The following is a 23,897-nucleotide window of genomic DNA, read 5'->3' as shown; positions in this document are numbered from 1 at the left end:
GCCTGCCTGGCAAGCGCAAGGTCGTGAGTTCGGTTCCTGGTACCAGAGAAAAAGCAAAAAAAAAAAAAAAAAAAAAATAACAAATGCTGGTGAGGCTGTGGAGAAATAGGAACTCTTCTCCACTGCTGGTGGGAATGCAGACTAGTGAAACCACTATGGAAATCAGTTTGGAGATTCCTCAGCAATCGAAGACTAAAGGTCCCATTCAACACAGCTATTCCCCTTCCAGGTATTTTCCCAGAAGATCTGAAAACATCATATCACAGCTATATATGTGCACCTATGCTCATAGCGGCACAATTTGTAATTGCTAAATTGTGGAAGCAACCCAAATGTCCATCCTCCAAGGATTGGATAAGAAAATTGTGGTACTTTTATAGAATGGAATATTACTCAGCTATGAAGAAAGACAAAATTGAGGCTTTTAGAGGTAAATGGTCACAACTAGAGACCATATTCATAAGTGAAATAAATCAGACCTGCATGTGCAAACACGTCATTGTCTCACTAGTGTAAAACCTGAAAGAGTTAATATAAAATTGGAGGTATGATAGACATTGTGAAATGATAGGAAAATGTTCAAGGGTAAGGGGCAACTGGGATGTGGGAAAAGAGAAGGGAAAGAAGGAGAAATTTTGTATTTATGTATATACAGGATAGTTAACATAGTTGATCTACTGTCTTCTATTTCTCTGCTGAAAGAAATTGTTAATGAGTCCTTGATTGATCAATATTGTATGTCTCTGTGTTTTCATGAGAAAACACTTTGAAGATATTAATATGCAATACAATAAGCATTGTTAATTTCCTACCACTTTATTTGTAACTCTGTATTGTCTGTACTGTTCTTTTGCTATTTTGTAAAAGGTTGTCTGTCTGTTAATGTTTTCCTCCTTTTATTTTTAAAATAAAAAAAAGTTTTTTAAAAAAAGATTAAGTGACTTTACTAACGTCATCAGCTTTTATGTAACCCTTGAGTTCCCTCCTTATTTCTAATCCTCAATCTATGTCTATTAGTTTGCTTTCTGATACAGATGTGATGAACATTTGAAAATTACAATAAGTGAAAACTTGCATTGTGCAAGTGACAGATAGATTTTTTTCCATATGTGAGTAGTCAGGCCTCAATTTATCTGTTCTCTCATTTTGGCCTGGGCATATGCTGTTTGCTTAATGTCAAGCCTATCTAAAAGACTTTCTCATTTATTTTGTACCCACCACAAATGCTAATCATTCAAACAATCCTCTAGAGATTAAGGTAGAGTTTTTCTATTCCTTTAGGTAATAAAATTTTATTTCTTTTAAAGAAATTTGTCATTCTGGTTTGTCACTGTGTCAGTATGCCCCTATATGCCTAAATTAGAGTATTCACTAGCCCTAGAATTATGGCATTCCTATTCATTTATATATCATGCCACATGTAGGTGTGAGAATTCCATAATCCCCACATCCAGAACACCTAGGGCTCATTCTCATTTCTTTTATCTCTCCAAAATTGTGAATATGCCTTCCCTTCTGGTAAATAAGGCTAAAACCAATCATGCTTCATGCACAAATGTGACCTCAATTCTAGTTTCGCTTCTCTGTAAGAATATGGAGATGCTCTGTGGTGAGTCCTTGTGTTGTTACCAAGGAAACCATGAACCCTACAGAGAACAAGGCCCTTGCTGGGTGCTGTGAGCCATTAGCCTCCACACATACAAGGTGTTTCTATGTCCCTCTACTTCAGACTTACTCCAGAGCTACTCAGGTCCTGGAGAAAGGTGAGCCCCTGCCTTGCAGAAAGCTGCATTCCAAACACATCAAATATACTGTACAAATAAATGAGCTTCTGTCAGGAAAATTTTAAGCTTTGTTTTAATATTCAAAAAGATATGCTTTTACCCAAGATGTTTTTAATCTTTATCTTCCTTTCTATTTGCTCCTACAAGAAGTTAAAATATTTGGGGCATAAGAGTTATCTTGGGAATAAAAGCCTAAAAATGTGAGAGCCTCTCATAACTTTCTGTAGACTCAAGCAAAGAACAGTATAAACCAGCCACACATGGTGGCATGTGCCTGTAATCTCAGCACTGATGAGGCTGAGGCAGGAAGATTGCTGTGAGTTCAAGGCCAGCCTGGGCTTCAAAGTGAGTTCAAGGCCAGCCTGAACTGCAAAACAAAACCCTGTCTCAAAAAGGCAAAAAAAGAGAGAATAATACAAACCAGAGGATGAATATGAAACACAAATACCCTTGCACTTAAGAAATTAACCAAACTGAAAAAGAAAACCCCAAAACTCTAAAGATAAAATCTGCGCTACTGTTAATACATTTCTCATATCCTTAGGAAATATGCCAAACTTTACTTGTGTGTTAGTCAGCACTACGGGCCAAAGTGAACAACTAAGGTGTGGATTCAATTTTTTAAAACACTGTACAGCTCGCTTCCTGCTACCACTTCCTAAGAAGCCATAAATCAGTGCTCTGAGGTTGGACAGACTTCCACCACAAACAGACCACGGGGTTTTGTGTGTGTGTGTGTGTGTGTGTGTGTGTGTGTGTGTGTGTGTGTTTAAGAAATCAGATCCTCACTTGTTCCTTAAGAATATTTCTCCCTGTCACATATTATCTTTTGCAATCTTTTTATCATCTCAGAAATAGCCAAATTTTGGTCTACAACATTAACAAGGATATATCACTTTTGACAGTAACTGAGCATGGTTTCTTCTTCACAAGTGAATGACCAGCAGCTAGACATAATACTAAGATGAAAGCGTATGGGTGATTTCATTACTGTTAAAACACTAGTTCTCTGACTGCAAGGACCAGCATCAGAACTTCTAAGTGTATCACAGGCAGGCTTGATGGCTGAGAAGAGGAGCCTTAGCTGGTCGTGGTAAATCTAAACTGAACAGGGCACACATTTGCTTCTGTGGTATTATGTAGAAACACTCTAAAACTTCACAGTAGTTCCCCTCCTGTTCTATTCAGCCTCTACAAATCCATCTTGGGTGAAGGCAGTGTTCCATTTAGGCAGGGGAGGAGTTCTAAGAAGGTGTAGGTTTGTAGCAGAACCAGACCCACAGCCCCTCCATCACCATGCCCTGCTAACTCCTCAATGGCGTCCCCTCCCTTATAAATTCTGAGACTCTCTGGAAATATTCTAAATTGCAAGTATTTTTCAACTCAACATCCAGTTACATTTCTGTTGCTTGACCTCGTCCCCATTGTCTGTAATGTAAGTGTGACAGGATTCTCACATGAGTAACACAGGTGTTTCATTTTCCGGGTCCCTGTCCTAAGACTTTCCAGGTGCCATTTAAAAACCACTGAGTCTACTTCTTATGTCCCCCAAGACAATATATAGTAATAATTAATATTAATAATTAATATATTAGCTTAGAGCAATATATGAAATTTCCATGTTCCTAAAAGAAGCAAATGTGCATTCCTTTCATGAAATTTTCTCTGCCTTCTCCTCCAGGATATGCTGTCCCCAGTGCAACCGCACCTGTCTCTGCAGCTCAGCTCAAGCAAGCGGTGACCCTTGGACAAGACTTAGCAGCATACGCAGCCTATGAGGTCTACCCCACTTTTGCAGTGACTGCCCGAGGGGATGGATATGGACCCTTCTGAAGATGCCTGTGTTTGAATTTAGAGATAAAATACACAAAACTCTATTACAGAAGAAATGAACTGCTCAGTCCCCTGATAACATAAACCATGCCTTCTCTAAAGCAGTGCCTTTCCTGAGACTGTATAACTAATAGCATGTAGAGTCATGAAATATGAAGTTTACTTCTCAATGAAATCAAATGTTAAGGAGTCTCATTTAACAGAAAGCAGAAGAGCCATTGGCCCCAAAAGTTGTTCTTCCAAGGTTCCTGAGTGTCCTGGGAGTATGTTTACAGTCCCTGACAAGCAAGGAGAGAGCTCTCAGCAGACAAGAACTGGAGCTCAGAAAACATGCACCAGCAGTTACAAGAGAGGCAGTTAAACTCGAGTCTCAACTCTTGCTCACAGCTGCCATAGGGACACAAAGTCAAGAAGAGGAAAAGCAAGGTGGGAAGACACTTTGCAAAATTCCTTCACTGTGTGGGGCATTAGCTCCTGCCTGAACTCATGAAATCTGTCCAAGATTGAATGCATTCAGCATCACTTCAGCCTGAAAGGTTACTCTAGCACTGAGTTACATCTGCAGGCCTGTATTCATTACTTTGATCTTCTTGCAGTAGCCAGACTACTATCTAGCATTCAAAGACAGTTATATTAATTTGAGGTTAGTCTTGAATTATCTCATCCACTTACATGAAATCTGCCGAGAAGTCCTTTACCTTCCCTTACTTTAATTTTTAATAAGTACAGGCAGTTTTATTATACCTAACCCATTTGTCTGGAAAGTATTACAGGAAATTCTTACATCCATCACTGGTGATTAGAAACCATTCCTCTGTGCAAGGGTATTATTTGCCAAAGTCCCCTAAAGTCAAGGAACTCTTCCTTGGGAACATCTCATGGTGGTAGAAGAGAAGGATGCCACAATTTAAGAATGGGGTTTAAAAGGAGGGACCATCTGCCTGCCATACTTGTAAGTGACTGCTTCACTCAAGACAAAAATAACCAAAGTCCAAAACCAAAGTCTATTGCTACCATTCCAGACCCAGTGCCTTAAGACATACAGCACCAGAATTTCCATTTTAAAAAATTCATTGGCCCTTTTGAAATTCTTAGAATTCAATGGAAAATGTAAACATACAAGAGCAGAAAATTTTGTCAACTCCTTACTAGAATTCTGTGATCCAAAATCAAGCCAGATTTCAGTCAGTCAGGTAAACTTCAATCACAATAAGTCCTTGTAATCCTTCAGTTCTATTAAATCCAATCAGATCTACCATCTTCAAAACTGAAATTTGAAAAGGCTCTGTGCTTTCTGGTTCACATTTAGCTCCTCTCAAGACCATTGTTCCCAAACTTGGCTACACATTTGAAACACCTAGACAGCTTATAAATACACTTACACCAAGACTACACCTAGGACCAGTTACATCAGGTCTTAGAGTGAGAGTTTATCAGTATTTTTAAAAAATTCCTCAGTGATTTCAGTGTGCATCTATGTTTGGGAGCTGCTGTAGTCTTTAAATTTCCTTTCTATCTCTTTCTATTTTCTTCTAATTTTACTTTCATTAAATAGAAAAATGCAAGGAAAGAATATCTAAATTAAAACAAATAAGTTAAAACCAAAGCCTACTGCTATCCAGATCAATCATAAGTATTGTGAATGTGTATCATAAGTATTATGAATGTGAACATAATTCATATTGGTTTCAAACTCTTAAGCCCAACTTTAAAAATGAGAAAATAAAAAAATTTCTCCTAAAGTAATTCTTATATCCAAATTTATGCTCCCCACAGACCTAGTTTTATTTTCAAGTGTCCTTTGAGGAAGGCAAAGTTGTATATAGTCTAAAGAGCATTCCAAATTCCAAGAAAGTTTTTTTTGGCCCTTTTTTGTTTTTGTTTTCTGAGACAGGGTCTTATTATGTCACCCAGGCTGGGCTCAGACTTACTGTGTATCCCAGGCTGGTTTTACAGTGGAGCTCTTCCTGCCTCAGTCTCCCCAGTTTTGGGATTATAGGTGTGCACCCTGACACCCAAAAAGAGCAAAAGTTTTGATTTCCCTTAGAGTCTTTGAAAACAAATAACAAAGGGCAATATTCACGTTCAGTCAGTATGAAATAGAAGGACGAATCCAGAGTTTTAAATTTATTTGAAATGAAAACATATTAGTCAATCCAAAAAACTCATGAGGAAACGTATTATTCTGTATAAAATCATTATGTTTTTTAAAAAACTAAGAGCTGAGATCCAAACATAAAAAAATACTAAAAATGTCAAGAAAACCATCCCCTAGAATTCCACATCATTACTTTAGGGAAAACACAATTCATGACTTTTACCTCCTTAGGACTGATTTTTATACAAGTGAGTAGATGTGGCTTTGTTTTTGCTGACATTTTACTTATTTTTGGTGATATCTAGAGAAGATTTTAGATTCTATTAGAGTAGATTCATGGAAAGTGCCAATGAGTGTACTATACTGTGCCAGTGTGTTTGTTTACTTTCCTTAAATAAAGAAACATAGACCAATTTTTGCTATGATAAGTTTAACATTATGAAGCTTTTGAAATTAAAAAGTTAATTTTGCACAATGTTTATATTTTTAGACCCAAGAAATTAGTACCTATTCAACATCTTCTTACTTTTCTTTTCTTACTTGACTACTTCCTACTTCATTTTAAAGCTTAGTCAGGCAACAAAATGAAAATAACAAAATACTCAAACCAATAATTTAGAAAGTGTTATTAAAACAGAATTAGATTACTAAATTTTGGCTCTTAACAGTTTTTTAATGATTAAAAGTCTCTCAATGTTACTTAAACAGGGGGATCTGTAACAGCAGTTACATCTTGTGTCCCTTTCTTGCCTATAAAAGTTACTGCTTCTTTTCAAATCACTGTATTTCTCTCTCACCTCCTTAATATATCAAGAAGATCAACAAAAATAAAACTCCACTGTAACAAAATAAAATTCTCCTAGATACTAAACCACATTATGTTTGGGTGACAGCACCCAAAATGCTACTAGAAAACTACCTCATATTTAGAAAATACTGAGTTTTTTTAAAACCTAACAAAAGAAGAGATATTTCCAAATCACGTCCTTAAATTTTTAAAGGTGGGATAAAAATCAAACTGTAGCTATGTGTTGATAATAGCTATGTAGAAAATTAGGTTTTGTATCACTTAAAAGATTTTTTAAAGGAATTATTCCAATCACACAGAGTAGTAAAATACTCTATAAATATAATTTTGAACATATTAAACTTCAATATATTTTATATGACTATATAGTTATGTCTTAGATCACTGGGTCATGACAACAATCCATAGTCAGGAAGATTCTCCATGGTATCATTTGTAGAATAAAGGACAAGAAAGAAATTTAATATCTGGGGCAAAATTTCTTTGTATTTAAAGCTACAAAATTTGATAGACTTTATTGTGATTGAGCTGCTACAGCACTGTTGAAGACTTCTTAAAGGTAATTTACTCACAAAAAGTGAATAATGTGTCAGTATTCACATAAGGTCAGATCATTTACCCTCTCCTAGAATTCATATGAAAGTACTTGGGGTAGGCGAAAGCATATCTAAAACTTACCGGAGAGACTTGGCAATTTTATATTTTATAAATACATATTTTTACTTATTGTAAATACAACTGTTAAAGATAAACTGAAGTTTCAATTATAATAGTATAAAACCTTGTCACAAATGCTTTAAAAATATTAATATTATAACAAATTTTATATGCTTATTGGATGACAGAAACTAGGCAGCAAATATTCCTACCTATCATACAACCATTATCAGCTGGGTTATGTTAAACTAATTCTCAAATCAGATATCAAAATTTTACTTCATTTTAGTACCATCTTGAAAATGAACTGAATTTTACTAGTACATAGTCATAGCAAGTACAATGCATCCATCAGGATATGTGTTTGCATTTGCCATTCTGAGAACAGCACGAGAACAAAACAAAGCAAAGCATGCTTAAGGAGAGAAAAACTAGAAAAATGAAAATCTTTTCTCAGTCCCAGTCCTATATCTTTACTTATGGAGTAAATTCTTAATTTGTATTATATAAAAAATAAGTACAGAATATTCTATTACCCTAAAATGACCGATGTCTTAAAAACTAGGGTTTTTTTTCCTTACAATGTTATACCAAAATTAGAATGCATAGTTTTAGAATAGAGAGCAATCTACATTCTGAACATAGACTCACATAGAGCAGATTGCAAGCTTTATGCAAGCAGTTCTCAGTTTTGTAGGAAAGATGTTTTAAAAACCTTATACTCTGCCTGAAAATGAAAAGAAAGTAATAACCAGTCTATATTATAAAAAAAAATTGGAAATCAAAAGCCTCCATTTATTTAAATAGGCCTGGAAGAAAATATGGAACATTTCTGTACTATCTCTTCTGCACACTTTCCTCCTATTTTAAAAGAAAAACCAAAAAGAGTATGCCTTGGCCTCTCTTTACATATGCTACTGGATTCAAGTGTCAGGGAAGACACCAAGAAATAGCACCTGAAATAAAAGTAAGCTGTCCACAAGAAGTTTTTGGTCCTTGACTAAAAAATATCAACCTCACCCAGGGTTTAGCAACGTCTTTTTGAGTTGATCATACATTCTGCTTTACCAACATAATCCTGGATTATGGCTGTTGTCCTACTATAAATTTTTTTTTTTTTTTTTTGGTTTTTGGTTTTTTTCTGGTACCAGGAATCGAACTCATGACTTCGTTCTTGCCAGGCAGGCGCTGTGCCGCTGAACTAAATCCCCAGCCCCTCCTACTATAAATATTAACAATGCCCCTTTCACTCCCAAATGCCTCAGAGGTTAGACAAGATATTTTACGATGACCTCTCCCATTTTTGTTTTTTGTTTACTTTTGTTTAGTGTTATTCAATTGCAATTTCTTGCAATTGAATTAAAGGTTCATGATGAATGGAAATTAAAGTTTCATGATGAATGGAAAGGAATACATCCCCTTCCCCACAAACTCACCCTCAATCTATTCCTTACCTTTCTCCAGTCTGTTTCCAGTCCTAATTTTCCTCTCATTTCCTCTGAACGGAAAGGCCCGAGTTCCACCTTCATTTGGCAAAGCTTGTAGTCATTGTGCCAGATTAGGCATGGGACAAAAAGAAAGATGGCTCCTGGGGACATCTGCTTGACCTATGAAGACTGAGATCTTAGTAGATTTTAGCATTAGCTGGTTCCACCTTTCCTTGAACCAAGTCACTTACACCCCAAATCAGGAAAAGCTTCCTATGCTAATCTTTACCTTAAAAAAATTTCCTTTTTCCCTTCTGTTTCACGATGATGCTCAAATACTAATTTCCTTGCTTTTAAATTCACTGTTAATGTTATCTATCAATTACTCTTCACAAAAACTCTTCACATCATCTTATACACAGCATTTATGATTTTTAATGGAAAATTATGGAGAGGTTCTTTTCCTGTGGGGGGAATTTTTACTCTTCCTTTCTTTGCTTTACTAAATTTGAAAATTAAACAAACTTTAAAAGCTTTATTGTTATTAACCCATCAACCTATTCTTTGTATAATGTGTGATCAGTCTGAGTTTACTATGTAACTGTTCTTATGTTAGAAACTGTTAATACAAATATATTTCTTCTGTCTTCGAGGGGCACAGTCCAACGGTCCATTCTGAATTTTTCAAAGCTGAACACGTTTGCTTCAGCTGGCAGTTTTGTCACTTGGTCACAATCCCCAAAATAAATCAACTCCATTATAAATTAAATTTCCACTGTTATTTCCAAACAATCAGCTGGTATAGTCCTCTTTACATATGAATTTAACACTTGTCTTATTATTACTATTTGAGTGAATCAAATTTTCAAGTCTTTTCCCCCAGAGAAATATAAAGAACTACGCAAAAATAAAGCAGAAGACAAAGGTTTAGTAAAAGAGTCAGAAGTTTCACAACATGGAACTGACAAATGCACATACTGATTTATGATGTTAATGAGTTGGAAGCATGCTTCCTATTTACTTGAAAAGAACTTAGCCATTAGCTATTTCTGTTAAGTAATATGCTTTTGTTTATAAAATTCAAGACTCTAACAAGCCTTAGCCATGCTTATACTTTTTGGTTTGCTTTAGAGTAAATATATATTTTTTACAAATGTATGGCTTCACTTTGAAATTTGTTGTCTTGTATTATAATTCCTAAGAGATCTCTGGGCTCCCAAACTGCAGATATATCATTTAAATCAACTGTAATTCTTGCTGGTTTAAATATTTAATGTAATTATTGGTATTTTTATTCTTATTTCTTTATAGAACTCTCTTTTATTTTCTATTTTTTTGACTACAAAATAGCCAGATATTGTTATCCCTTATCTTTTAATGAAAACTGCCAGTGAAATTTTTTTCTAACTTCCCAGTGTTAAACAACCTCTTGCTGTTTTTTCCATTTGTTATTTTTATTTATGTGATGTTAGCTAAGGTACCAAAAGAAAGAAAAACAGTATTAAATAGTGCACATAAAGCACTTATTTTTTGTACTTTGAGTACAGTGTTTTATAGAACTCTGTAAGCTACTTTAAGTGATATTATACCATGCATCTATTGGGAAAATAATCACTGGTTTGAATTATAAATATTTGGGGCACCTCAGAATCATAAATCACATGAAATAAGAAACAATGCAATATTGTGTAATTCCAGGATGGTGAAATTGTTTTAATAGAATTTTCTAGTTCCATTAAAAAGTTTTAAAAATTATCAACATGAGTTGCTGTCTACTTTTTTCTTTCCTCAGAACTAAAGTTTTACATTTGTCAGCAATTATGAGGTCCTGAGTTCAATTCCCAGACCCTCCCCCAAAAGAATGAGGAAAACTAAAGTTTGATTTTCTTTAGTAAATAACTGAATATTGATCATTTGTAATTGTAATGTGTTTTTGATGCCTTCTTTGCATTCTCATTTGTATATACGTTCCCTCTGATACATCTTCAGAGAGTAAATATAACTTTAATTAATTAAGTACATTATTTTCCAATCAGTAAAGAAAATAAGAGAAATCCTGAGAAACCACTAATACAGGGAAAACAGAAAGGTACGTGTGCTCTGAAGTCAGTATTTGCCTGGAGGTGCTTGCTGAGCCCTAGTGGACAGGAACGGGCACCAGCAAACTGTTGCTCCAGGACCAGATCCTCCTGCTTGTTGGGCCTTGAGCTGAAAGTGGCTTTTGTGTTTGTAGAGGGTTTAGCTAAGAATGTGGGGCTTTTTTTTTACATTTTTAAAATATTTCTTTTAAAGAAGAAAGAAGAAAGAAAGAAAGAAAGAAAGAAAGAAAGAAAGAAAGAAAGAAAGAAAGAAAGAAAGAAAGAAAGAGAAGAAAGAAAAGTTTATGACTTGAAAAGACTAAAATGTTTACAATTGGGCCCTTTACAGCGGAAGTCCATCAGCATTAGACTAACCCATACCATTTATTTTGGTTTCTTTTAGATGCAGCACCCTAGCTCTAGATACCAAATTCTGACCTAGCTGGGGTTAGATTTGGCTGGAGTGGCAGTGCTCCTATGCAGCAGTAGTTTTAATATGGTAGCAATTTATTGTCTCTCACCCAAAAGACAGTTCAAAGCTGTAATCCTGCTTTACTGTGTCTTGTGCCTTAATTTGCAGGGTTTCAAGCTAGAGTCTAACATTTACACACCAAGTAGGACAGAGGAAAGATGAGGAGGAAAGGACATCTATTAACTTTCCTTAGACAGAGTTCCTGGAAGACGGCACACAAGGCTCTGGCTTGCATCACACTGACCTATGACCACACCCAACTGAAAGGATGGGAACTGTAGTCTTGATGCAGACAATCACAAACAAATTACTTTACCAAGAGAGAATAATGAGGAAAACTAGCAGTGTCTGCCACAAATACACCACAGAAAAGACGTAATGATTAGATTAAGTAAGCCACAAGAGATCATGGCTCCTGACTGGGTGCATGCTAGATGCTTATGAATCTTGACACCCCTTCATTTTGCCTTCACCATCCAAAAGGAAACTGCAATTTGTCAGTGGCTCTTAAAATATTGATGCCTAGTGAAAATGTATTGTAGTAGGGAAGATTCCAGTGATCTCATCTCCTGGTATTCACACCACTGTATAATCCCTTCCCCTGAGTACAGGCTGAACTTTAGTAACTTCATTTTAATGAGAAGACTATGGCAAAAGTGCTAGAATCTCACTTCTACACTTGGCTAATAAAAGGTGATGATTTGCATCATGGTGGCTCTTTTTGCTTAGCGAGCTATGAGGAAGCAAGCTGTATGTTATCAACCGAGCTTAGAAAGATCCCATGGAAAAAAACTGAAAGTGTCTTGTAGCCAAGAGCCCAGGGAATTGGCTCCTGCCGATAACCATGTGACTGATCTTGAAAGCAGATCTCCATTCATCTGAGTCTTGAAAAGAGCACATCAATATTGCATTTGCAAACAACCTAACAAACTTTTCTGATGTCATTATGGTGCTCTCAGATGCCGTGAACGTTGAAATGTGTGCTGACAGTGGTGGACAGGCCACCATTTCTCAGTAGCACAAAGTCAATATGCTGTTACCTCCACACCTACTTCTGTGCCCCTTGCCAAATTTTCCATCCCATTTGTATGCTCCCAACATGAAACAATATTATAAAAACATACTACAGAAAGCAAGTATCTGGCACATAGGAGATACTCCTTCATTTGGCCAATACTGATAAGTGACACCATTGGTCTCCTGCTGATCATCATAATATCTGTAGAATCCTTTTTAACCAAGGGATCCAGGTAGTCACTATGAATTGGTTGGTGTCATGTGCTCAGAGGCAGGGATTTGGGACAATCATTGGATCATCAGGGTACTTATTAGTGGGTTAACCCACTGGTGGGGTCAGAGGCTTAGTGGGCTGTTGGCAAGTGGGGCATAGCAGGAACAGGAAGGTCACTGGGGGTGTGACCCGGAAGGGTGGATCTTACGTTGTCTCCTCTCTTCTCTCTCTGTTTCCTGGTGGTCATGACCTTAGCAGCTTCTCTCTGCCCAGGCCTTTCCATCATGCCCTTCCTCCCTTGGAGCCAGAAAACCAAGCAAGAACTGAAACTTCCAAAACTTTGAGCCAAAAAAAACCCTCCCCTTTATTGGATACTGTCTCAGGGAGAAGAAGGTAACTAATGCAATCAGAATAACTGTGAATGATAGTACAATGAACTTCTGCTTTCCCCATTAGTACACATCCAACATGCTAAAGTGATAATTAACAAAACCACTTAGAGACATCTTACTTTACAAAGCAAAACCCATCTACAGCCAACAATCAAAGTGTTGAGCTACTGAATTAACTACAGATTTCTTACCTTGTGTGAGAACATAGATATTTTAGATATTAACTTACTTCCTTTCTCAGCAACTTCATCTGCCTATCTTTGCTCAGTAATGATATCTGATCAAAGATCGTAAGGAGATCCCTTGGAAGCTTTTCTGACTATAGTTTTCAAAAATCTTTAGCAGTTCAAATAATTTACAGGAGGATGTAAAAGAGTGGGAGAAAGTAATTCGTCATGGAGACAAGGGAAAGAGCGTGTGCTCGCACTCTCAAAATAGAATGGGAAGGGCCAGGGATATAGCTCAGTGGCACAAGTGCCTGCCTGGGAAACACAAAGCCCGGAGTTTAATTCTCAGTACCAAATATAAAATAGAATGGGAGTGGGGACCATCATTTGAACCTAAAATGTCCCCCAAAGACCACATGTTAAAGGCTTGGTTGCCATCAGATGAGCTTTTGGGAAATGATTGGATCATGAGGAGTCTAACTTTATTAGTGGATGTATGCACAGATGGATTTATAATTTCATGGCATTATTGGGAGGTGGTTTAAATTTAGGACATGGAGTGTCTTTAAAGTGAGTCATGTGGGTATGACTTCAAGGACTACATCTTGTCACAGGCATCTGCCTGTCTCTCTCTGTCTCTCTGTCTCTCTTTCTTTCCCTCTCTTTTCCTTCTCCACTCTCCTCTCTTTCTCTCTCCCTCCCTCCCCCTTCTCTCTCTCTCTTCCTCTCTCTCTTTTTCCCAGCTCCCATGAGGTGAGCAGTTTTCCTCTGCCATGCCCTTTTGCACTGATATTTCCACCTCACCACAGGCCTAAAAGCAATGGGGCCAGCTGACCATAGACTGGAAATTATGAAGTCATGAGCCAAAATAAATCTTCCCCCTGGCAGCTCTGGTGGTGGGAGGAGCAGCAGCGGCCCATGAGCTTAACTCAGCGAGGCTCCCTTCTTGGACAACCCAGGGGAATATGTTTATCAGCTATTTTGTAAATGCAAGTTTTTTAGTAGCTCCAGAAACATTTTTTAAAAGGAGGAAATCCCATCTCATCGCATTTTTTAAGTGTGAATCATTTTCTTTAGAGGTGGAATCATTTGCTGGTTGTTTATTTTTTTGGTACAACCAAAAAGTAGTGGGATATTGAATTGTGGCAGATTTTGACTCTCTCGGGTGTCAGCTTAACATTCCACAGGTGAGGATTAGTTTTATATCCTGCAGTACAAAGCATACTAAATGACAATTCGGAGTCACAGTCATCATGCATTTAATATGTCTTGGATATTTTAAATGACTTCTATTTCCATGTTGTTTTTAGTAGTATTGTTTTCTAAAGAAAACTACTTCCTGATTGTTACCCTGTCAGAATCCTGAGCACTCTGTAACATCTTTGGTTGTGGTAGTCCAGTTTCCCTAATTTTGTTAATGTTCTGTGAAAGCCCAACAATTTGAGTGTGTGGTGTATGTGATATGAGATTGTGAGTCGATGGGACTTAAGTAACACTTTGTTAGCATCTGAGGATACTGGTACTTAATCTTCTTAAGGGAAATTTGCTTCCTGATTTGAAGCTGGAAAGTCACTGGAAAATAACTGAAAAAGAAACAATACGCGGCATTTTAGATTTTTGGTACGTGTGTTACAAATTGTGTACAAAGTGAAATGTCTGCACTGATCCTCAACATAACCAATAAAATCTCAAATATGAGAGACAAAATAAATAAATAAATAAATCTTCCTTCTTTGTAGTTGACTTTCTCAAATCTTTTGTCACAGTGCCAGAAAACTAACACAGGGAGAGAAGAAAGAACCTAAAACAAAAAGTACTTTGAGAATTTAGATTCTGCTTCCAAGCAGCAGCAAATAGCAGGTAACAAGATCTCAAAAAAATGACTACAGGCTCAAGTAACCTTGAATATATGTCCATGCCCCAAACACAACAGTCACTTCTCAATGGGGCTGTGAAGGGGATGATAGGGACAGAGCTATTGGCCTTCTCAGAAGCTATCTCTGTGGTCAAATAAAGAGGACCAGAGTCTCCACTTCCTCTACTATCCCTTCACTCTATGTCGAATACCAAAGCTTGTAGCTGTCTCAGGAAGGACAGTGTGAAACTTGGAAGTGTTTTTCATCTGTACCACCAACAGAGGCTCAGTCAAAAATAAAGTTGAGCTATAGGGAAAAAAAGCAGTTTTCTTTTTTCCTTTCATGCTGTGTTTGTGACCTAATATCTACACTTAACAGGACCTACCTCGGCAGGCCCCCAACTACCCTTTCAGTGTCACACAGCCTCACAAACGCCATAAACACAAGCACTGGAGTCAGTCAGAACCAAGTTTGCTTTGCCAGTTACCAAATAACTACTCAGTCTTGGGAAAATCACTAAAAGTCTCTGATTCTTTCCCCTCATCTGCTAAAGGGAAATTACGATATGCTGCTGGTAGGGTTACTGTGAGGACTGATTGAGATTATGTGCACTGAAGTATTTATCATAGTGCCGGACCTGGTTTATTTATCAAATAAACAAATGCCATTACTATTGCAAAAATCTACAAATAAACCTAGAGGCATTCTGATGGAAATTTCCAGGTTCTTTTCTCTAAGGAACAAATAAAACTCATGTTCACAGTCTTTCAGCTCTGCCTGATCTAAAATAAAATGAATGCAACTTTCCTCTCCCACTGATTACGAGGGAAAATGCTAGCAGGCAGTTTGGTGTGGAAAGTGAAGGCATGAAGATTGATCCACAAAGGCAGTGAGTTTCCTGGAGACTTTTCTCCTTTTCTCCTTGGTGTGTAATGTGAGGGTAAGCTGTGCAACTGTGAAGCAGGTACAACCGTGGAACTGCCAAGAAAATGTCCCTTTTCTAGCTTTTCCAAGAAGCTCCTCAGACCAAATAGCACAAGGCAGAAGGAATCCATGGGGGGAACTTAAAATAGCACAAGGAGGATTATTGGATTTTATAAAATTCTGAAAAATGCAAACAAACTACTCAGTAGTGACAGTGTGGGTTTGAGGCTGGAACAGGCTCCAAAACTACAAAGGAATGAGACACTTTTGGGAGACTGTTTTAAGCATGATGACATTTTCATAGATGTATATATATATGTCAAAACCTATTTAGTTACACAATTTAAATTTGTACAGTATATTGCATATCAATTGTGGCATAATAAAGCTGTTTTTAAGTTAAATGTATTTCTATCATATAATCTAGTCACCTTTATTCCTAGGTATTAATTCAAAAGAAATGAAGGCTATATCAAAGACCTGTATATGAACTTCATTGCAGCTTTATTTGTACTAGTTGATAACTGTTCAAGCATCTATCAACAAGGGAATGAATAGATAAGTTGTAGTACATTCATACTATGAGATGCTTCTCATCAATAAAAAGAATGAACTACTGATACATGCTGTAGTATGTATAGCTGAATGAAAGAAGTCATACAAAAGAGAATATCCACATGCCCATTTACTTAAAATTCTAGAGTGTGCACTCATCTAGAGTGTAAGAAAGCAAATTAGTGGCTGTCTGGGAGGAGTAGGAAGGAAGAATTACCAAGAAGCAGTAGAGGACTGTTAAGGGTGATGAGACCAGCTCATCAACTTATTATGAGGATGACTGTAAGAAGAATATACATTTGTCAAAATTTACCAATGTGTATAATTTTATTATATGCACTTTACTGTGTGTCAGTAATCCCTCAATGTAAAAATAAAATTTGTACAGAATAAGAAAACCAGTATGGTAATTAGAGAAATCAGTGAAGGAGGATTCTGGTGCTCTGGGTATAAGAAAATACTGGCTCAACTAAGTTGCCATATAATCATCAGCAAGTCCACTGTCACCACTGGGTCCTCATTCCTGGTCCTGTGATAAAAGTGTTCAAGCTTGGTGCTCTGTCTTTGTGCCATTCTTAACACAATACGCTATGTTTTTAATCATTGATATCGAGATTCCTAAAAATAGCCTTCAAAGATACTGCCAGTCAGCTTCCTTAGGAAACCTCAAAATTCATAGGAACTAAAGAGATAGACATGGCTCCCCTACAAAATTTCCTTGTCCCCACCTCTCCCCTCTGAATTGTGCAGAATCTCAGAACAAGGGTCCTAGATAGTACATTGTTTTCAAATAGAACCTGATTTGCTCTTATCTTGGTAGCTCCTACAGTCCTGCTATTCTGCTATCCTAATCCCAGAAATAAACTTTGATGATTCTAATGAGAACATAACCAAGGAAAACTAGATTTGAGAGATAATTACTGTCTCTAGCCTGGTCTTTCCAAAGCCAATGAACACAATGTGAAAAACACCAGTTTATGTATTCCTTCTGGTGCTTCTAAAAATTTAGACTTCTGTGTGTATATAAAATGTGTGTGTGTGTGTGTGTGTGTGTCCAGGCATGCATGCACACATGCACGTGGTTACATCATAACTTATTAATACTCAGAGTGAACTTTCTTGGTTTGCTTTTTCTGATAAAAGCTTGGATAAATCATGACCCTTGGCTCATCTTACTGACTTCCTGCTAGAGGCTGTGGATTTTATTGTTAGCTAATGTGTCTCACTAAGTGCCTTGGGAATCATATTGCAATGTCCAACCACAATTTCATATCCAATCAAGATTTATGCAATAAAACATTCATAAGATAAAACATCAAATTTAGTGCTATTGTGAAAGTCAAAATATCCTGTGGCTTGTGATAAGAAAGAGTTTAGGCAAAAGCCAGAGCCAAATAAGGATTCTTCGCACTAGCTTATACATAGCAGAAATTTCTAAAGGTGCATAATTTTAATGTAGCTCTTCAGTACCTGCTCTGTGCCAGGGTCCAACCTAGGAGTCAAGTAACCTGAATTCTAGCTCCAGATCTACTATCAGCTTCACATGCTCTCTCGGTCAAACCATATAAGGTGCCCAGAGGTCAGCCTCCTCTCTTATGAAATGATATCAGGAGCTCCTACACTTCATTGCCTGAAGGAACAAGATAGGTAACTCAGATGAGTGAGCACTCTAGGAAAAATCTAGGAGACAAGCCAAAGTGGCCTCAGCTCTAATCACACTGAGGAGTTCATTTTTGTCTAAATGCATTCAGGTTCAGTTAAAACTGAGAAAACCAAAACATGTGCAGAACAAAAGGTTTCTATAGTCTCTAGTTTTCAAACTAGATCTCAGTTCCAAAACCCTGTGACTGCCCAGGGCAAAGTACGCTGCGCTGCATGTGTATAGTAGCTCAGATCAAGTATGACATCCAGTGGTCTATTTGGCTAATGACACTTAGAGACTTTCAAGTAGCCTGGGAATTTTTCCCTCTGGTGCTTAATCTTGTTAAAAAGATTTCCATTGGAGGAGAGCAACTAGAACTAAAAAGTATTCTTCACTGGATAACTGACAATGTAGTAAAATATTTTCCTATTTATTTTACCCACTCTTCGCAGTAACTGTGAGACCAATATTATTGTGCACCAAAATGAATAAGAAAATAGAAAAGGCCTAGAGATTAATTAACATGCCCAACAACTTTAAAGGCCTGAAAATAAGAAATTTTAAATACATTCTGACCTCTGAGCTGACACCATGCTACCTGGCACCTGAAACCTAGCATCATTCTGAGATTTCAGAGAACATGGTTCCAAGTGTCTGTTTTATGAATGCAAAACTTAGCCTGAGGAAGGTTAATCAGTGCCATAAATACACACATACATACATATGGATAGCAGCAAGCCTGGAACCCAAGGCTTCCAGAAGATCTGCACAGCAGTTGTGAGTTCAGTCTAACATAGACATGTTCTTTACTTCCAGACAAGTTGTAGTTACAAATTCCTTTGTTTTACCTCAAAGAGGAGGTAGATTTTTCATTCACCCTGACAGTTGAGAGACTACAAATGAGACTACTAAGGGCTTCATTTCAAGAACTGACAGCAAAAACTAGACAAAAGAAAAACTAATAATTTTTAAATTATATCTTGAATGTATAAGTAGTACCATTACCACAGGGATAGTCTGATACATTAAGCCTTAATGATTTCATCTTATACAATCTGACTAGTAATTAATTTCATAATGATGGTCTGAGTTATTAAGATAGATTAAATTATTCTTAGAGTCTATGCTTAATCAAGTAAGGAAATATGTAACCTAATTTAGAAAGATTTAAAATTCAAGACAATGAGAGCAAATATTTTCTTTGTAGCAAAAATAGCTTATCTTGAAGACTGGTTTTGGTCTGCCACATTCTATAAACCCTTGAACAGAATCTTTAGGAGTAGCCAAAAGTTATCTCCTATCTGGCCAGAAATTTTTCTATCATTAGTCATTAGGTTAGCCACAAATATGGGTATACTGTTTCCAGAGAGGAACTATTTCAAATACCCACTGCCTGTTTTGCCTTGAGTTAACCTAGCCTCTTTCAGTTGATCAAGAGTCACATCCAAAAAGCTATTTGTACTGAATTCAATTCCTCACTTTCAACACATAGAAGGGAATTCAAACATAAAGCCCAAAATTACTTTTGTAAAAGACACCATCTCTCTTCTCTGTCTACTTTCCTCACACTCTCCTCTTCTCTGAGTCCTACTATTTCAAAACTCCAGGGAAGTTTACTCTGTTTCTCTGCCAACCATACTCTTTTTAAATACCTGGAAATTTTCCTTGATGTCCACTCCCTTTTGTCTTTTTTACCTTCTTGGCCATTCTTGTCAGAAGTGAGCTCCTGCTTTAGAATTCAACTCAAATACAATAAAATCTCCCCTTCAAAAACCTTATCCTCTCATGGAGAAAGAATTCCTTTCTCTATTGCATTACAATGACATATTTAGTTCACATTCAAAAGCAATAAATAGACTCAAAGAAAAGATGAGAATAGCTTCTAGAGTCACCAATTCTGTTTTGTTTGTTTTTTAGTTACCAATTTGCCCTTTCTGCAAGCCAAGCCATGTTCTGTGTGTTTTACACATATTAACTCAATTCTCATTGCATGCCTATGAAATAATTATGATGAAACTCCATGATTTAAGATGTGACAATTAAGTCTTAGTGAAATTAGGTACTTTGCTAATGATTTCAGAGCTAATAAATGGCACAACCAAATTTCAAACCAAGGAACCCTCACTCAAATCTGAGATTCTAACCACTGTTATGTCATAGAGAGGAGTCTCTGCAATCCCAGTAAGATGAACTTGGCATACTGGGCATGCACATCGTTCACGCTAAGGCCACATTTTCCCTAGTATTCCCTAGAAAATGACCAACCCCAGCACTGGGTCATTCTTTCCCAAAACAGCACCCTTCTAGCAAATATCCTTTGTTGAAGAACTCCTTATGATTCTGACAAGGCTTTCTCAAGACTGCATTATAACCTGATGATCTTCCTATCCAATCATTTCTTCCTCTACTTCTCCTTTTCTATGTGCCAGGTCTGCCGTGCAGCCTGAAAGCTCTCCAACCTGTTCCTTCCTCCTCATCCTATATCCCAAAAAGATGTTTTACACAGGGAGTTCTTTTCTCTTGAATGTTTATCCCATCTTCACATCTGATTCTTGAAGACATAGCTGACACCAGACATGGCCCGAGAAAACGAACAATACAGTGGGGCTCACTCACCACTGACCTGGCAAGGAGAACACTATCTCAAATAAAATACAGGGCATAGATAATTTCTATCACAGGTGGCAGTCCAGATGCTAAACATTTTACTAGCGTTGACCTTGGAAGATGCCCTGATGAAGGTGCATGCCCATAAGTGGACAATAATTAAAGTATTTGAAGATATTTGCAAACTATTCCTACCAAGATAGTATGGTTGCAGTAGTTATCAAGTTGTCTCACAGGAGAATAATATGAAAGTGAAGGTGATTGCCAAAGAGCTCAGGCTAAGTGGGAAAACACGAGGATCTCTTTGGTAGCTTCCCTTGAAGTGGAAATGCAGACACGGCTGAGAAGCACATGGCAAGGGGGTGGAGAATATAAAATATAATCTACAGCATGGGCCAGACATTCAGCTTTCCTTTACCAGTTGACAAATCTTGTCCACTGCTTTCCTGTATGGTTGTCTTTGGTGATGTTTTATAATTGTATTGCATTTTGGAATGCAAGAATGAGATATTCAGAATCTCATTTGGTACTTAATTCAGCCCAAAGAAACAAACATTACTTCCCAATGAAATGTGTTCCTGTTGACATATGAGCTAAATAAAATTCAGCATCACATCACACAAAGAGTGAGGGACAGAGCTAGTATTTCAAGAGCCCATCTTCCTTGTTTTCCTATTCTGAAGGCTACTCTCCAACTTTCACATATAAAGTACTCAAAATAGTCTACCTATAAATAGCTTCTGGACAAGTGATCTCTGAAGTTATCTGAGGTGGTTTTTTTTGTTTGGTTAGTTGGTTGTTTATTTGGGGGTTTTTTTTTTTGGGTTTTTTTTTTGGTTTTTTTTTTTTTTTTTGTTTTTTTTTTTTTTTTCTGTTCTTTACTGGCAAGATAATGAATCTATGCTCTCTTCTGGAATGTGAATTTGAAAATGCAATCTCAAATACTTACGGTGTAATCCTGCTTTCATGGCTAATAAACCCAGAGCCTGGTATAGACTTGGGAAAGGACTAGAAATAGCACAGGTACACATTCAGAATTCACCAGTGCTTAGAGACACAGGTCAGTAGTAGAACACTTGCCAGCACACTGAAGACCCTGTCTCTGATCTCCAGCACCACGAAAAATATAAAGAAAAAAAGAATTTCCCAGAAACATCATTTCTCTGCAGGTATCCTCTAAAACAGAATCAGCTTTAGGAGGATGTGGTTGTGCTGTGCTTTTGAGAGTGACACACAAATCCACAAAAACCACAAGCAGAATATCCTGAAGGAGCAAATTCCTTGCTTCTCCAACAAGACTCTGTAATGTCTCCACCCCATAGAAAGATTCACTGAAAATGAGGTTCCTGTAACCCCTTTTGTCAAGTAGAAGATCTTGTCCTTAGTTATGTGATAACTAAAATGACCTATTGAGAGATCGCATAATCCATTAGGGACAGCATGGGGTTAGGAATCAGGCTTGGGTTTAATTCTAGCATTAGTACTTTCTAACTACATGTTATGATTTAGATCTAAAATGCACTATAAAACAGCTTGTGTGTTCTGAGGCTAGGCTTTTGGAAGGTGATAGGGTAATGAAAGTTCTAGCTTCATGAAGGGGATTAATTCACTGATGAGATCAATGAATTAATTGATGGCATTATTAAAGGTGGTGAAAACAGGAGGTGGGAAAAATGGCAGAGTAAAACACAGCAGCAAATCATGGCTTCTCTAAGATCTGGAGTTGAGACACCTGGAAAACAACAACTTAGTGAAGAGAAAGAAAAGAAGAGCTAAAGAAAACAAGAAAGAGGCTCCAGGAAAATTAGAAATCACAGAGAAACTAGACAAACTCTAGACAATACATAGAAAAGAATGAAGCAGTCTGGACAGCTAACTCTGGCTCCCAGAAAGAGTGATCTTTCTCCACAAACATAAAAATAGCCCAAAGAGGGTCTGCAGTCGCAGAGACAAACAATGGATCAGTAATGCTTACTCCAAGTAAAGTTCAGGGTTATTGCAAGCTGCAAATATAGTGTGGGGTTTTACTCTAAATGTGACTTTACAGGGCAGGCTAGATCATAAAAATTTCCCAAATCTAGAAGAAAAATTCAATATTCAAGTGCAAGAAGAATATAGAATTCTAAATAGCCATGACCAGAAAGATCCTCTCTACAACACATCATAACAAAAAAATCTAGAAATTGAACAAAAACAATACTAAAAGCTGTTAGAGAAAAACAGTGAATAACCAATAAAAGCAACCTATAAAAATAGCAGTGGATTTTTTAGCTCAAAGGCCAAGAAGGCTTGGAAAGAAGTGTTTCAAACCCTAACATAAAACAACTGTAAAATCAGACTTCTATATCCTGCAAATATATCCTTCAAAATGGATGGAGACATAAAGACTTTACGTGACAAAGAACTAAAGAAATATAGGACCACTAAATCAGTACTGCATAAAATACTTACTGGAATCCAAGACAGAGCCAGGAGGTCACCAAAATTAAGGAACCCCAAACTAACTATGCATCTAATTGAAACAGTAGATTTAAACAAAAAATAGGGCAATCAGCACTAGAAAATAATGCAATGACAGAATTCAGTAAATACTTTACAGTACTCTCAGTGTTCATGATTAACTCCCCATTCAAAAGACAAAGACAAGGTGTCATCCCAGGCTGGGTAAAACTCTGGCCATCTTCAGGAAACCCGGTGAGTCTGGGCTCTGCCTCCCTGACCAGCGTGCAAGGCAGGTAAAACTTCAGGCACCCTCTGGGCCTTGGTGGTTACCCACCATACCCATAGTGTGTTGCCCCAGGCTGGGCTGAACCCTGGACATCTTCAGGAAGCCCAGTGAGTCAAGGCTCTGCCTCCCTGAACAGAGTGCAATGCAGGCAAAGACTCAGGCACCCTCTGGGGCCTCGGGGGCTACCCACCACACCCAAAGTGTGTTGGCCCAGGCTGGGCTGCCACCACTCACCAGCACAGGAGCTACACTGAGCACTGGGGATCTTCAGACTCTTGCCCTGCCACTCACACACAATAAGGACAGTTAGACTGCACTACAGGGACACTATGGTTCTTCAAAAATGACAAAATGAAGGAGCAAAGTGCAATCCCAGACCTCCACACCACCCAAAACAAGTCCAGGAGGCATCAACACAGAGGAGCCTGGAAGCATACATCTGAAATTTCTGAAATGATAGCAACAGAAGTAAAGAAACAACTCCATCAGGCCATAGAAGACATCAGATCAGAAATAATGTCTCAGGTGAGAAAAGAAACGACAACAATAGTGAAAGAAATGTTCAACATATATAAAGATTACATAGACAAGAAAATAGAAGGGCATAGACAACTCAATGAAACCTTCAGGGAACAATA

The 23,897-nt window shown here is 37.4% G+C and overlaps 1 protein-coding gene across 3 annotated transcripts in view; it reads left to right on the top strand.

Annotated features, from left to right (window-relative positions):
- A1cf (APOBEC1 complementation factor) overlaps positions 1–5,551 on the top strand; it is an 85,232-nt gene extending 79,681 nt beyond the window's left edge. For all 3 annotated transcript variants that reach the window (XM_005385901.2, XM_005385900.2, XM_013514917.1), the window contains one exon: positions 3,466–5,551. In XM_005385901.2, coding sequence (XP_005385958.1) covers positions 3,466–3,617 — 152 coding nt within the window. In that variant the 3' untranslated portion in view covers positions 3,618–5,551. The remainder of the gene's footprint in view (positions 1–3,465) is intronic.
- The last annotated feature ends 18,346 nt before the right edge of the window (positions 5,552–23,897 follow it).

Source organism: Chinchilla lanigera, unplaced genomic scaffold (assembly GCF_000276665.1).
Source record: "Chinchilla lanigera isolate Chin_1 unplaced genomic scaffold, ChiLan1.0 scaffold00024, whole genome shotgun sequence".
Classification (NCBI taxonomy): Eukaryota; Metazoa; Chordata; class Mammalia; order Rodentia; family Chinchillidae; genus Chinchilla; species Chinchilla lanigera.
This window is presented reverse-complemented; position numbering and strand designations above follow the sequence as displayed.